The sequence below is a fragment of the Bombina bombina genome, chromosome 3 (assembly GCF_027579735.1).
Source record: "Bombina bombina isolate aBomBom1 chromosome 3, aBomBom1.pri, whole genome shotgun sequence".
NCBI lineage: Eukaryota > Metazoa > Chordata > Amphibia > Anura > Bombinatoridae > Bombina > Bombina bombina.
This window is the reverse complement of record NC_069501.1, coordinates 26,337,369-26,353,826: the sequence shown is the minus strand read 5'-3', so window position 1 is coordinate 26,353,826 and position 16,458 is coordinate 26,337,369. Positions and strand designations below refer to the sequence as shown.

Genomic DNA, 16,458 nt, shown 5'->3' with positions numbered 1-16,458 from the left:
CCCTGTCACTGCCTGATCTGTGACCCTCTCTTCTCTATGCAGGTTTGAGTGTTGCTATCCCTGTAAAATCGGAGGCTGTGTGGTCTGGGGACCCTATGCGACTGTCCTGCATTGTATCCCATGATTCAGATGGACCTGTGGTGGTGAAGGTGAACTGGTTTTATTCTCCTGACCTGTCGTCTTCCCCTGAGGAGACCCGCGAGCTGAGGCCTGGGCACGATCCAGAACCTGCGCATCAGGGGTCAGGAACGCACACTCTGGAGTTGGCACATACATGGGACTCAGGAGATTACTCTTGCAAGGCCACCGTGTGGGCTGCACACAGCAATGGGACGTGGTATGTCTCTGCAGAAAAGATGTCCATCCCTGCCAGAATTGTCGTCATGTCGTCTGGTACGTGTCAGGTCACCTTCCCTCCCGCAGAGAGTGCAGTATTTTATATTGTACAGTCATTTAAATGAGGGATATTATAGTTTAGTTGTCATGCATACTACAGTTTGTATCATTTCTATCAATCCAAAAAGTGACTCCATGTTCTTTATCTCACAAATGGTTACATTCCGTACACCCACAATGTTTATTTACAAATGTATAACTCTAGATCACAGGTGACCAGCTTGTGTCTGCTTAGGTACAAATGTATAACTATAGATCACAGGTGACCAGCTTGTGTCTGCTTAGGTACAAATGTATAACCCTAGATCACAGGTGACCATCTTGTGTCTGCTTAGGTACAAATGTATAACTATAGATCACAGGTGACCAGCTTGTGTCTGCTTAGGTTCAAATGTGTAACTCTAGATCACAGGTGACCAGCTTGTGTCGGATTAGGTACAAATGTATAACCCTAGATCACAGGTGACCAGCTTGTGTCTGATTAGGTACAAATGTATAACCCTAGATCACAGGTGACCAGCTTGTGTCGGATTAGGTACAAATGTATAACCCTAGATCACAGGTGACCAGCTTGTGTCGATTAGGTACAAATGTATAACTCTAGATCACAGGTGACCAGCTTGTGTGGATTAGGTACAAATGTATAACTCTAGATCACAGGTGACCAGCTTGTGTTGGATTAGGTACAAATGTATAACTCTAGATCACAGGTGACCAGCTTGTGTCTGATTAGGTACAAATGTATAACCCTAGATCACAGGTGACCAGCTTGTGTCGGATTAGGTACAAATGTAGAACTCTAGATCACAGGTGACCAGCTTGTGTCGATTAGGTACAAATGTATAACTCTAGATCACAGGTGACCAGCTTGTGTCGATTAGGTACAAATGTATAACTCTAGATCACAGGTGACCAGCTTGTATCGGATTAGGTACAAATGTATAACTCTAGATCACAGGTGACCAGCTTGTATCGGATTAGGTACAAATGTATAACCCTAGATCACAGGTGACCAGCTTGTGTCGGATTAGGTACAAATGTATAACTCTAGATCACAGGTGACCAGCTTGTATCGGATTAGGTACAAATGTATAACCCTAGATCACAGGTGACCAGCTTGTGTCGGATTAGGTACAAATGTATAACCCTAGATCACAGGTGACCAGCTTGTGTCGATTAGGTACAAATGTATAACCCTAGATCACAGGTGACCAGCTTGTGTCTGATTAGGTACAAATGTATAACCCTAGATCACAGGTGACCAGCTTGTGTCTGATTAGGTACAAATGTATAACCCTAGATCACAGGTGACCAGCTTGTGTCTGATTAGGTACAAATGTAGAACTCTAGATCACAGGTGACCAGCTTGTGTCGATTAGGTACAAATGTATAACTCTAGATCACAGGTGACCAGCTTGTGTCGATTAGGTACAAATGTATAACTCTAGATCACAGGTGACCAGCTTGTATCGGATTAGGTACAAATGTATAACTCTAGATCACAGGTGACCAGCTTGTATCGGATTAGGTACAAATGTATAACCCTAGATCACAGGTGACCAGCTTGTGTCGGATTAGGTACAAATGTATAACTCTAGATCACAGGTGACCAGCTTGTATCGGATTAGGTACAAATGTATAACCCTAGATCACAGGTGACCAGCTTGTGTCGGATTAGGTACAAATGTATAACCCTAGATCACAGGTGACCAGCTTGTGTCGATTAGGTACAAATGTATAACCCTAGATCACAGGTGACCAGCTTGTGTCTGATTAGGTACAAATGTATAACCCTAGATCACAGGTGACCAGCTTGTGTCTGATTAGGTACAAATGTATAACCCTAGATCACAGGTGACCAGCTTGTGTCTGATTAGGTACAAATGTATAACCCTAGATCACAGGTGACCAGCTTGTGTCTGCTTAGGTACAAATGTATAACCCTAGATCACAGGTGACCAGCTTGTGTCGGATTAGGTACAAATGTATAACCCTAGATCACAGGTGACCAGCTTGTGTTGGATTAGGTACAATTGTATAACCCTAGATCACAGGTGACCAGCTTGTGTCGGATTAGGTACAAATGTATAACCCTAGATCACAGGTGACCAGCTTGTGTCTGATTAGGTACAAATGTATAACCCTAGATCACAGGTGACCAGCTTGTGTCGGAAGTGAGACACCTTAAACACCTCTTCCAAGTCCTGTAAGAAAGATTGTGGAATCTACTTTATGGCCTCTCTTGGGACTGTGGTCAATCGCCATCTTTACACAGAAACAAAAGGCATTTAATGTCCCTTTAATCAGAAGATTAATCTATACTGAAGGGGGCTTTGTAGAAAATGACTACATTTCCTTAAAGAGACAGTGAAGCAAAATTAAACTTTCATGATTAATTTCATGATAGATGTAAATTGTAAGTTGTTTAAAATTGTATGCTCTATTTTATTTTGTTATCCTTTGTTAAAAAGCATACCTGGGTAGGCCTAAAGCACCAAAGCAACACTGGGTGCTTGTTGCTGTTTGGTGGCTGCACACATGTGCCTCTTATCATCCTTTGTGACTTAGTTCTGACACATGGAAGTTGTGTAAAATGTCTCTAACAACTTATCAGATCCATGCTTATAGCTTAAAAGGGACAGTCTTCTCCACAATTGTTCTTTAAAAAGATAGATTATCCCTTTATTACCCATTCCCCAGTTTTGCATAAGTTACATTAATACACTTTCTACCTCTGTGATTGCCTTGTATCTAATCCTTGGCAGACTGCCCCCTCATTTCAGTTCTTTTGACAGACTTGCCTTTTAGCCAATCAGTTCTGACTCATAAATAACTCCACTGGAGTGAGCCCAATGTTATCTATATGACACACATGAACTAACACTGTCTTGCTGTGAACATTTATCAAAATGCATTAAGTTTAGAGGCAGCCTTTAATGGCTTAGAAATTAGCATATGAGCCTACCTAGGTTTAGCCTTCAACAAAGCAGATTTGATGATAAAATCACTTTCTAAATAAAGTTATTCATCCCGCCGGTATATAGCTTGTCGCAGAGCAGTAGTTGTACACCTCTAGCTTGTGTATAGCTCACTAGCCGGTGTATGGAAACTTCTATTACAATAAGGGAAAAAATTAGGCTTTGAATTTCGTATTATAAATAGAAATTTCACAGCATTTTTTGTATGTGCAGTAAACAATGTTTTTTACAGCATATTTTTGTTTTATGTGTTTTTAAATGACATTTGTAATTTATTTATCACCTTCACATACTTAAACCGTGACCATCCCTTTGCGAGAGACACTTTTCTCAAGGTAAAATCTGCTTTTATAGCATAAGGACAGGGACTTTGTGGTGCTAGAGAAACTTATAGAATCTCACAAACCCAGAGGGCTTTATAGAAACGGGCTCTATATGAAAGTAGGAAACGGATCTGCACTCTTTTTATAACTTGTTGTAGAGCAGTGATCTCGCCTGTCATATTTACAATCCCATAGGCCAGTGTTCTGGATTTATTAGAAACGTGTATGTGGCTATAAAAACCGAATGAGCGGTCAGTTTCTTGTATGACAAGAGCAGGAAGACGGAGGCAAGTGCCTTGGAAGAAAGAAAACAAGCTGTTGACGCACATGAAAAGAGTAATATAAATGTCTAATCCCCTCTTTGTGTTTAGCTATTTGCGGTTGTAACTGACACTGAATGCACTAATGGCAGACACCACTGTGCCAATCCTTACTTCATGTGGGCACTACACCAATAGGTATCGCATTAATATCTGGTATTATGGTATTACAGTGTACAAGCACGTATCACGCTGGCATGTGTTGTGGTGACTGTATTTCATTGTGCCAATCCTTCATGTGGGCACTACACCAAAAGGTATCGCAGTCCTGCATTATTATCTGGTATTATGGTACTTATTACAGTGTACAAGCACGTATCACGCTGGCATGTGTTGTGGTGACTGTATTTCATTGTGCCAAGTGCCTATAGGTCTTATGATCATATCTTGGTGCTAGATTTATAGTTGGAATTCAGAACTTTACAGAGACTATACAGAATCATAGGTTTGACAGCGTATCCGGGGCCTGATTAGCAAATATTATTATATTGTAATGTACATCATGTGATGCAGAACCGTGTATAGTAAGATAAACACTCGCAGGCTGACAAGACTTATGTAATCTTACCTGTGCAGAGAGCTTAGATCATTAAATAGTTAAAACCCTTCTGAAGTGTAATTAAAGAGACAGTCTAGTCAAAATGTAAACTTTCATGATTCAGATAGGGCATGCAATTTTGGACCAGTAAACACAGTAGATTTGCATAATCAACAAATGCAAGATAACAAGACAGTGCAATAGCACTTAGTCTGAACTTCAAGTGAGTAGTAGATTTTTTTTTTTTTTTCTGACAATTTTAAGTTATGTCTTTTTCCACTCCCCCTGTACCATGCGACAGCCATCGGCCAATCACAAATGCATACACGTACCATGTGACATCCATCAGCCATTCACAAATGCATACACGTACCATGTGACAGCCATCAGCCATTCACAAATGCATACACGTACCATGTGACAGCCATCAGCCATTCACAAATGCATACACGTACCATGTGACAGCCATCAGCCATTCACAAATGCATACACACTTATAAAATGTTTTACTTTTTCACAAACTGTGTGCTTCTCACTGAAATTATTTGCATACAGCTTGTGCAGTTATAACACAAATTGATGTAAAACCTTCTCCGGGGTCCCCATTATTCACAAATAGATATACATGGCGTTGCCATTGCTTTTTCATAATTAGATGGCCTGCTTACTGCAGCTGCACACCATACTTCTGAAATTCCTGGCAGTGAAGGGGTTAGCTGGCAAGGATAACCCTCCCACCTGATCCCTTCCAAACAGCTCTCCCCACCCACACTCCTCACCACCATCGTAGGCATTGACAGACAGTCTGTATTATGTTTAGGGCCTCCAGTACCCAGTTTAGAAAAAACATTTTTAGTACTTGTAGTGTAGTGGTCCCCCCACCTCCGCCCCTCCCTGCGATTTGTAGTGCCCCTACCCTAATTCTTTTTTTTTTTCTCCTGTAGTGTACTGTCCACTCCCTCCTAGACCGTATCACTAACGATATGGCAATCTGCACTCATTCGATCAGTGCTCAGTTATCATATGACAGCTCAGGAACAGCAGACTCGGCTGTCACTTTACAGCAACCCTGCTGGAGCTTCCTGAAACCAACGTATATTTGTTATTCGGTATGATGGGCTTCGTACCGCATAATGTGTGTATATATATATGTCGTATTCAGAAAGTTGTTTAACCCCTAAACCCATTTACTTTTATCATCACGTTTGCTTTGTTCTCTTTGTATTCTTTGTTGAAAGCTAAACCTAAGTAGTCTCATATGCTAATTGCTAAACCCTTGAAGCCACCTCTTATCTCAGTGCATTCTGACAGTTTTTTACAGTAAGACAGCGCTAGTTCATGTGTACCACATAGATAACACTGGTCACTCCTGTGGAGTTATTTATGAGGCTACACTGATTGGCTAAAATCCAAGTCTGTCAAAAGAACTGAAATAAGGGGGCAGTCTGCAGAGACTTAGATAAAAGATAATCGCAGAGGTAAACAGTGTTGGTTATGCAAAATTGGGGAATGGGTAATAAAGAGATTATCATCTGTCTTTATAAACAATAAAAATTCTGGAGTAGACTGTCCCTTCAAGAATAAGCATTAAGCAATAGAAATGTCAATCATCTGTCTACTTGGTATCTTTTACGGTGCTCTGGCCTTTAAAATGGACCCTAGCATTTCAAAATAAGCGCTACTATGGGGTAAGTGACCCTTTTATAGAAAAGAGGAGAGGCCATTCTTACAATGTAAGGGTCACATGCCCTGGTGGTTATCCGCTGACCATTGTGTTAAAGGGACAATCAACACCAAAATGCTTTTTTTATTTGCTTTTCACAACAGGTAGTGCTAGTTCATGTGAGCCATATAGATAACATTGTGCTCACGCCCGTGATTTGTGGCAGACACTGCACTAATTGGATAAAATGCAAGTCAATAGATAATAAATCAAGTCATGTGACCAGGGGGCTGTCAGAAGAGGCTTAGACACAAGATAATCACAGGTAAAAAGTGTATTAATATAACAGTGTTTGTTATGCAAAACTGGGGAATTGGTAATAAAGGGATTATCTATCTTTTAAACATAACAGTTTGGAATTGACTGTCCCTTTAAGTCATCATGTGTCAGAACCATAAGTATTTGGAACTCCTGCAGGAGGGGTGGGGGTATCTTGTCCCCACTCATTTGAGACCCCTTGTTTGAAAAGAGCAATCCTGCTCTTTCTAATTATTATTATTATTATTATTATTATTATTATTATTATCATTTGTATAGCGCCGCCAAATTCCGTAACACTCTGAGTGGTCCTGCGTCTGCCCACTACCAGCTGATTGTCAGGGCAGTCATGAGTGTCTTTCAGCATTGGTTCTATTTTGGGGGTTGCAGCTCTTTGTATGAGGCCCCCTTAACATGAAAATAGAAGCCAAGACCCCACATTTTGAAAAAGTGAGGTGGCAAAATTCCAGTATGGGGTTTCCTGTCCTTTATAGCTATAAAGTGATCACTGTAGAAAGATTTTTGGCAAAGCTGCGCTTTATCTTCAGGACAGGTATGTGGCAGGGTTGCTCTTTCAGTTTTCAGGACAGCTATTGGGCAGGGTTGATCTCTGTTTTTAGGACAGATATGTGGCAGGGTTGCTCTCTCAGTTTTTAGGACAGATATGTGGCAGGGTTGCTCTCTCTGTTTTTAGGACAGATATGTGGCAGGGTTGCTCTCTCAGTTTTTAGGACAGATATGTGGCAGGGTTGCTCTCTGTTTTTAGGACAGATATGTGGCAGGGTTGCTCTCTCAGTTTTTAGGACAGATATGTGGCAGGGTTGCTCTCTCAGTTTTTAGGACAGATATGTGGCAGGGTTGCTCTCTCAGTTTTTAGGACAGATATGTGGCAGGGCTGCTCCTTTATGTTTCAGCTGTCTGCCAGTACCCAGTTTGCTAAATTTCTTTCATGTAATTAGCAAGAGTCCATGAGCTAGTGACGTATGGGATATACATTCCTACCAGGAGGGGTAAAGTTTCCCAAATCTTAAAATGCCTATAAATACACCCCTCACCACACCCACAATTCAGTTTTACAAACTTTGCCTCCCATGGAGGTGGTGAAGTAAGTTTGTGCTAGATTCTACGTTGATATGCGCTTCGCAACAGGCTGGAGCCCGGTTTTCCTCTCAGAGTGCAGTGAATGTCAGAGGGATGTGAAGAGAGTATTGCCTATTTGAATACAATGGTCTTCCTCTAGGGGATCTATTTCATAGGTTCTCTGTTATCGGTCGTAGAGATTTCTTCTCCTACCTCCCTTTTCAGATCGACGATATACTCTTATATATACCATTACCTCTACTGATTCTCGTTTCAGTACTGGTTTGGCTATCTTCTATATGTAGATGAGTGTCCTGGGGTAAGTAAGTCTTATTTTATTTATGACACTTTAAGCTATGGTTGGGCACTTTATATGTAAAGTTCTAAATATATGTGTTTAAACAGAAAGTCAGTTTCATTATTTGGGATAATGCATATGAATAAATAATTTTTTCTTACCTTAAGAATTTTCAATTGACTTTTTTCCCTGCGGGCTGTTAGGCTCGCGGGGGCAGAAAATGCTTCAATTTATTGCGTCATTCTTGGCGCAAACTTTTTTGGCGCAAAATGTTGTCATTTCCGGCGCCATAGTTGACGCCGGAAGTTTGTTCGTGATTGTTTCATTTTTTGACGTATGTATGTTACAGGCGTTTTTTTGCACCAAAAATCGTGGGCGTCGTTTTTTGACGTCAGAGGATGTTGTGTCATACTTGGCGCCAAAAAATATGGGCGTTGTATTTGGCGTCAATAATATGGGCGTCTTACTTGGCGCCAAAAAATGTGGGCGTCATACTTGGCACCACTTTTTTTCACATTATTTAAGTCTCACTTTTTTATTGCTACTGGTTGCTAGAGGCTTGTTTATTTTGCATATTTTCCCATTCCTGAAACTGTCATTTTAAGGAATTTGATAATTTTGCTTTATATGTTGTTTTTTCTATTACATATTGCAAGATGTCGCAACCTGACCCTGGATCAGAATCTACTTCTGGAAAGACGCTGCCTGATGCTGGTTCTACCAAAGTTAAGTGCATCTGTTGTAAACTTTTGGTATCTGTTCCTCCGGCTGTAGTTCGTGTTAGTTGTCATGATAAGCTTTCTAACGCAGATAGTGTCTCCATTAGTAATAATCCATTACCTGTTGTTGTTCCTTCAACATCTAATATTCAGGATGTCCCTGTTAATGTAAAACAATTTGTTTCTAATTCTATTATGAAGGCTTTGTCTGTTATTCCTCCTTCCAGTAAACGTAAAAGGTCTTTTAAAACTTCTCATATTTCAGATGAATTTTTAAGTGACCGCCATCATTCTGACTTATCTGTTTCTGATGAGGATCTATCTGATTCAGAAGATTCTGCTTCAGATATTGACACTGATAAATCTTCATATTTATTTAAGATGGAGTTTATTCGTTCTTTACTTAAAGAAGTGTTGATTGCATTAGATATGGAGGAGTCTAGTCCTCTCGATACTAAATCTACTAAGCGTTTAAATTCGTTTTTTAAACCTCATGTAGTTATTCCAGAAGTTTTTCCAGTTCCTGATGCTATTTCAGAAGTAATATCTAGGGAATGGAATAGTCTGGGTACTTAATTTACTCCTTCTCCAAGGTTTAAGAAATTGTGCCATCTGATAGATTAGAATTTTGGGATAAAATCCCTAAAGTTGATGGGGCTATTTCTACTCTTGCTAAACGTACTACTAGTCCCACAGCGGATAGTACTTCTTTTAAGGATCCTTTAGATAGGAAGCTTGAATCCTTTCTAAGGAGAGCTTATGTATGTTCAGGTAATCTTCTTAGACCTGCTATTTCTTTGGCTGATGTTGCTGCAGCTTCCACTTTCTGGTTGGAGGCTTTAGCACAACAAGTGTCAGACCATAATGCTTATAGCATTGTTAAACTTCTTCAACATGCTAATAACTTTATTTGTGATGCCATTTTTGATATCGTTAGAATTGATGTCAGGTATATGTCTTTAGCTATTTTAGCTAGAAGAGCTTTATGGCTTAAATCTTGGAATGCAGATATGACTTCTAAGTCAACTTTGCTTTCTCTTTCTTTCCAAGGTAATAAATTATTTGGATCACAGTTGGATTCTATAATTTCAACTGTTACTGGGGGGAAAGGAACCTTTTTGCCTCAGGACAAAAAATCTAAAGGTAAATATAGGGCTGCTAATCGTTTTCGTTCCTTTCGTCAGAATAAGGAACAAAAGCCTGACCCTTCCCCTAAAGGAACGGTTTCCGTTTGGAAACCGTCTCCAGTCTGGAATAAATCCAAGCCTTTTAGAAAGTAAAAACCAGCTCCCAAATCCGCATGAAGGTGCGGCCCTCATTCCAGCGCAGCTGGTAGGGGGCAGGTTACGATTTTTCAAAGATATTTGGATCAATTCGATTCACAGTCTTTGGATTCAGAACATTGTTTCACAAGGGTACAGAATAGGTTTCAAGGTAAGTCCGCCTGTGAGAAGATTTTTTCTCTCACGCATTCCAGTAAACCCAGTGAAGGCTCAGGCGTTTCTGAAATGTGTTTCAGACCTAGAGTTGGCTGGGGTAATTGTGCCAGTTCCAGTTTTGGAACGGGGTCTGGGGTTTTACTCAAATCTCTTCATTGTACCAAAGAATGAGAATTCCTTCAGACCAGTTCTGGATCTAAAAATATTGAATCGTTATGTAAGGATACCAACATTCAAAATGGTGACTATAAGGACTATTCTGCCTTTTGTTCAGCAAGGGCATTATATGTCTACAATAGACTTACAGGATGCGTATCTTCATATTCCAATTCATCCAGATCACTATCAGTTCCTGAGATTCTCTTTTCTAGACAAGCATTACCAGTTTGTTGCCCTTCCGTTTGGCCTAGCAACAGCTCCAAGGATCTTTTCAAAGGTTCTCGGTGCCCTTCTCTCTGTAATCAGAGAACAGGGTATTGCGGTATTTCCTTATTTGGACGATATCTTGGTACTTGCTCAGTCTTTACATTCAACTTGTGTTGTTTCTTCAAAGACATGGTTGGAGGATCAATTTACCAAAGAGTTCATTGATTCCTCAGACAAAGGTAACCTTTTTGGGCTTTCAAATAGATTCAGTGTCCATGACTTTGTCTCTAGCAGAAAAAAGACGTCTGAAGTTGGTTTCAGCTTGTCGAAACCTTCAGTCTCAATCATTCCCTTCGGTAGCTTTGTGCATGGAAATTCTAGGTCTCATGACTGCTGCATCGGACGCGATCCCCTTTGCTCGCTTTCACATGAGACCTCTTCAGCTTTGTATGCTGAACCAGTGGTGTGGGGATTATACAAAGATATCACAGTTAATATCCTTAAATCCCAATATTCGATCTTCTCTGACTTGGTGGTTGAATCACCATCGTCTAATTCAAGGGGCCTCTTTTGTTCGTCCAACCTGGACTGTAATCTCAACAGATGCAAGTCTTTCAGGTTGGGGAGCTGTATGGGGATCTCTGACAGCGCAGGGGGTTTGGGAATTTCAGGAGGCGAAATTACCAATCAATATTTTGGAACTCCGTGCAATTTTCAGAGCTCTTCAGTTCTGGCCTCTTCTGAAGAGAGAATCGTTTATTTGTTTTCAGACAGACAATGTCACAACCGTGGCATATCATCAAGGTGGGACTCACAGTCCTCAGGCTATGAAAGAAGTATCTCGGATACTGGTATGGGCGGAATCCAGCTCCTGTCTAATCTCTGCGGTTCATATCACAGGTGTAGACAATTGGGAAGTGGATTATCTCAGTCGCCAGACGTTACATCCGGGCAAATGGTCTCTTCACCCAGGGGTGTTTCTTCAGATTGTTCAAATCTGGGGACTTCCAGAAATAGATCTGATGGCCTCTCATCTAAACAAGAAACTTCCCAGGTATCTGTCCAGATCCAGGGATCCTCAGGTGGAAGCAGTGGATGCGCTGTCGCTTCCTTGGAATGATCAACCTGCTTATATCTTTCCTCCTCTAGTTCTTCTTCCAAAAGTGATTTCCAAAATTCTAATGGAACGTTTGTTTGTATTGCTGGTGGCTCCAGCATGGCCTCACAGGTTTTGGTATGCGGATCTCGTTCGGATGGCAAGTTGCCAACCTTGGACACTTCCGTTAAGGTCAGACCTTCTATCTCAAGGCCCTTTTTTCCATCAGGATCTCAAATCATTAAATTTGAAGGTATGGAGATTGAACGCTTGATTCTTAGTCATAGAGGTTTCTCTGACTCAGTGATTAATACTATGATACAGGCTCGTAAATCTGTGTCTAGAAAGATTTATTATCGAGTCTGGAAGACTTACATTTCTTGGTGTTCTTCTCATAAATTCTCTTGGCATTCTTTTAGAATTCCTAGAATTTTACAGTTTCTTCAGGATGGTTTGGATAAGGGTTTGTCTGCAAGCTCTTTGAAAGGTCAAATCTCTGCTCTTTCTGTTCTTTTTCACAGAAAGATTGCTAATCTTCCTGATATTCATTGTTTTGTACAGGCTTTGGTTCGTGTCAAGCCTGTCATTAAGTCAATCTCTCCTCCTTGGAGTCTTAATTTGGTTCTGAGGGCTTTACAGGCTCCTCCGTTTGAACCTATGCATTCTCTGGATATTAAATTACTTTCTTGGAAAGTGTTGTTCCTTTTGGCCATCTCTTCTGCTAGAAGAGTTTCTGAGTTATCTGCTCTTTCTTGTGAATCTCCTTTTCTGATATTTCATCAGGATAAGGCAGTGTTGCGGACTTCATTTAAATTTTTACCTAAGGTTGTGAATTCTAACAACATTAGTATAGAGATTGTTGTCCCTTCATTGTGTCCTAATCCTAAGAATTCTCTGGAGAAATCTTTACATTCTTTGGATGTAGTAAGAGATTTGAAATATTATGTTGAAGCTACTAAAAGTTTTAGGAAGACTTCTAGTCTATTTGTTATCTTTTCTGGTTCCAGGAAAGGTCAGAAGGCTTCTGCCATTTCTTTGGCATCTTGGTTAAAATCTTTGATTCATCATGCTTATGTAGAGTCGGGTAAGTCCCCGCCTCAAAGTATTACAGCTCATTCTACTAGGTCAGTTTCTACTTCCTGGGCTTTTAGGAATGAAGCTTCTGTTGATCAAATTTGCAAAGCAACCACTTGGTCTTCTTTGCATACTTTTACTAAATTCTACCATTTTGATGTTTTCTCTTCTTCAGAAGCAGTTTTTGGTAGAAAAGTACTTCAGGCAGCTGTTTCAGTTTGATTCTGCTGCTTATTATTTCATTTTTTGATTTGGGTTGTGGATTATTTTTTCAGCGGAATTGGCTGTCTTTATTTTATCCCTCCCTCTCTAGTGACTCTTGCGTGGAAGTTCCACATCTTGGGTATCTGCTATCCCATACGTCACTAGCTCATGGACTCTTGCTAATTACATGAAAGAAAACATAATTTATGTAAGAACTTACCTGATAAATTCATTTCTTTCATATTAGCAAGAGTCCATGAGCCCCACCCTTTTTTTGTGGTGGTTATGATTTTTTTGTATAAAGCACAATTATTCCAATTCTTTATTTTATGATGCTTTCGCTCCTTTCTTATCACCCCACTTCTTGGCTATTCGTTAAACTGAGTTGTGGGTGTGGTGAGGGGTGTATTTATAGGCATTTTGAGGTTTGGGAAACTTTGCCCCTCCTGGTAGGAATGTATATCCCATACGTCACTAGCTCATGGACTCTTGCTAATATGAAAGAATTTATCAGGTAAGTTCTTACATAAATTATGTTTTTTTTGGGTTTTTTTTGTTTGTTTTTTGTTTTTTTTTAAGAAACAATAAAGCCATTTTTTTTTCTGTTGTGCAGCTGCCCCCCCTCAATACCCTCCCAGATCCCTTTCCTAAAAGCTATTCCTGCCTCTCTCTCCCTCCTTCCCTCTTCCGCCTGCTTTTAAATCTATGTGGCACACGCCCCCGACATCTGCCGCACAGGAACTGCTCCAGCGATGAGCCGTCCACCCGCCTCCCTCGTATCCCTCCCGCCTCCCTCGTATCCCTCCCGCCTCCCTCGTATCCCTCTCGCCTCCCTCGTATCCCTCCCAGCCGCCTCCCTCGTATCCCTCCCAGCCGCATCCCTCCCAGCCATCTCCCTCGTATCCCTCCCAGCCGCCTCCCTCGTATCCCTCCCCCCCGCCTCCCTCGTATTCCTCCCCCCCGCCTCCCTCGTATCCCTCCCCCCTCGTATCCCTCCCCCCTCGTATCCCTCCCACTCACCAACGATCGGCTGCATCAGTTGCTTAAAAAGGGTATTGCACAATATTGAAGCATCGCGGCAATACCCTGAAAGTGGGTGGAAGCGATCAGGATAGATTCCACCGCTTGAAACCATCCTTTTTGTCCTCAGTCGTTAAGGGGTTAAACAACTTTACAATTTACTTCTATTGTCTAATTTTGTTTTGTTCACTTGTTATCCTTTATTGAAGAGCATATCTAGGCTCAGGAGCAGCAATGCACTACTGGGAACTAGCTGTGGATTGGTGGCTGCACTTGTATTTATCTTGTCATTGGCTCACCTGATGTGTTGAGCGATCTCCAAGTAGTGAATTACTTCTCCTTCAACATAGGATACCAAGAGAATGAAGCGCATATGATACAAGTAAACTAGAATTTTATGCTCTCTCTGAATTATGAACATTATTTGGGTTTATGTCCCTTTAAAGGGACATTATACACTCATTTTTTCTTTGCATAAATGTTTTGTAAATGATCTATTTTTATAGCCCATTGAGTTGTTTTTTTAACCCCTTAATGACCGGACCATTTTTCAATTTTCTTACCCTTAATGACAATGGCTATTTTTACATTTCTGCGGTGTTTGTGTTTAGCGGTAATTTTCCTCTTACTCATTTACTGTACCCACACATATTATATACCGTTTTTCTCTCCATTAAATGGACTTTCTAAAGATACCATTATTTTTATCATGTCTTATAATTTACTACAAAAAAAATAATAAAATATGAGGAAAAAATGGAAAAAAACACACTTTTTCTAACTTTGACCCCCAAAATCTGTTACACATCTACAATCACCAAAAAACACCCATGCTAAATAGTTTCTAAATTTTGTCCTGAGTTTAGAAATACCCAATGTTTACATGTTCTTAGCTTTTTTTGCAAGTTATAGGGCCATAAATACAAGTAGCACTTCGCTATTTCAAAACCACTTTTTTTCAAAATTAGCGCTAGTTACATTGGAACCCTGATATCTGTCAGGAATACCTGAATATCCCTTGACATGTATATATTTTTTGTTAGAAGACAACCCAAAGTATTGATCTAGGCACATTTTGGTATATTTTATTCCACCATTTCACCGCCAAATGCGAGCAAATAAAAAAAAAACTTTACATTTTTCACAATTTTAGGTTTCTCACTGAAATTATTTACAAACAGCTTGTGCTATTATGGCACAAATTGTTGTAAAAGCTTCTTTGGGATCCCCTTTGTTCAGAAATAGCAGACTTATATGGCTTTGGCATTGCTTTTTGGTAATTAGAAGGCCGCTAAATGCTGCTGCGCACCACACGTAAATTATGCCCAGCAGTGAAGGGGTTAATTAGGTAGGTTGTAGGGAGCTTGCAGGGTTAATTTTAGCTTTAGGGTAGAGATCAGCCTCCCACCTGACACATCCCACCCCCTGATCCCTCCCAAACAGCTCTCTTCCCTCCCCCACCCCAGAAATGTCCCTGCCATCTTAAGTACTGGCAGAAAGTCTGCCAGTACTAAATAAAAGGAGTTTTTTTTTTTTTTATAAAAAAAATAAAATATTTTAGCTGTGATGGACTCCTGCCTTAGCCCCAACCTCCATGATCCCCCCCCAGCTCTCTAACCCTCTCCCCTATCTAATTGCGGCCATCTTGGGTACTGGCAGCTGTCTGCCAGTACCCAATTTGCCCTAAAACAAAAGTATTTTTTGCTCTTTTGCTTTTTTTTGGGGTTTTCTGTAGTGTAGCAGCCCCCCACAATACCCCTACCCCCCTCCCCCTCCCAGATCCTTTTATATTATTTAAAAAAAATATCTTTCCCCCCCCCCCTCTTCCCTCCTCATTGGTGTCAGTGGCCAGCTAATGCGCACGCACGCGCACACACGCACGCGCACGCGCGCCCCCCGCACGCTCCCGGCACCCGGCGTGCACATTGCACTTCTAGGAACCGGATGCCGGGTAGCGATGGGCCGCCCACCCGCCTCCCTGTTGCGCTCCCACCCACCAACGAACCGGCACCATCGCTACCGGTGCAGAGAGGGCCACAGAGTGGCCCTCTCTGCATCGGAGTCTTCTAAAAAGGTATTGCAGGATGCCTCCATATGGAGGCATCACTGCAATACCCTGAGAGCTGCTGGAAGCGATTGCGATCGCTTCCAGCACTCTCTTAGACAACTGACGTACCAGGTACGTCCATTGTCATTAACTACTTGTTAATGCATGACGTACCTGGTACGTCAGTTGTCATTAAGGGGTTAAATAAATGTATAGTTTTGCTTTTTTTTAAATAACATTGCTCTGATTTTCAGACTCCTAACCAAGCCCCAGCGTTTTATGTGAATACTGTCAGCTACCTTCTCCAGCTTGCTCCTGTTTGTGTAAAGGGTCTTCTCATATGCAAAAGAAGGGGGAGGGGGGGAGGGTCTTATTTCCCACTTGCAGTGGGCTTTCCAGCTGCCTTTTCAACAGAGCTAAACTGACAGCTTCAGTTTGTAAACAGTTTTATACTGGATTTTAATATCAGTATCTGTGCATCTTATTCTTTATAGTAGTGTCTATTACATGCAGTTATATGTAATTAGTATATACTGTATATTTATATCAGTATCTGTACATATTCTGTATAGTAGTGTC

General features: G+C 41.0%; 1 protein-coding gene across 1 annotated transcript in view; it reads left to right on the top strand.

Moving 5' to 3' along the window:
- The window catches only part of PTGFRN (prostaglandin F2 receptor inhibitor), a 188,335-nt gene that overhangs the window by 145,749 nt on the left and 26,128 nt on the right, over positions 1-16,458 (top strand). Inside the window, exon 4 of the mRNA XM_053705760.1 lies at positions 43-393. Within this exon, the coding sequence (XP_053561735.1) occupies positions 43-393 (351 nt within the window). The remainder of the gene's footprint in view (positions 1-42; positions 394-16,458) is intronic.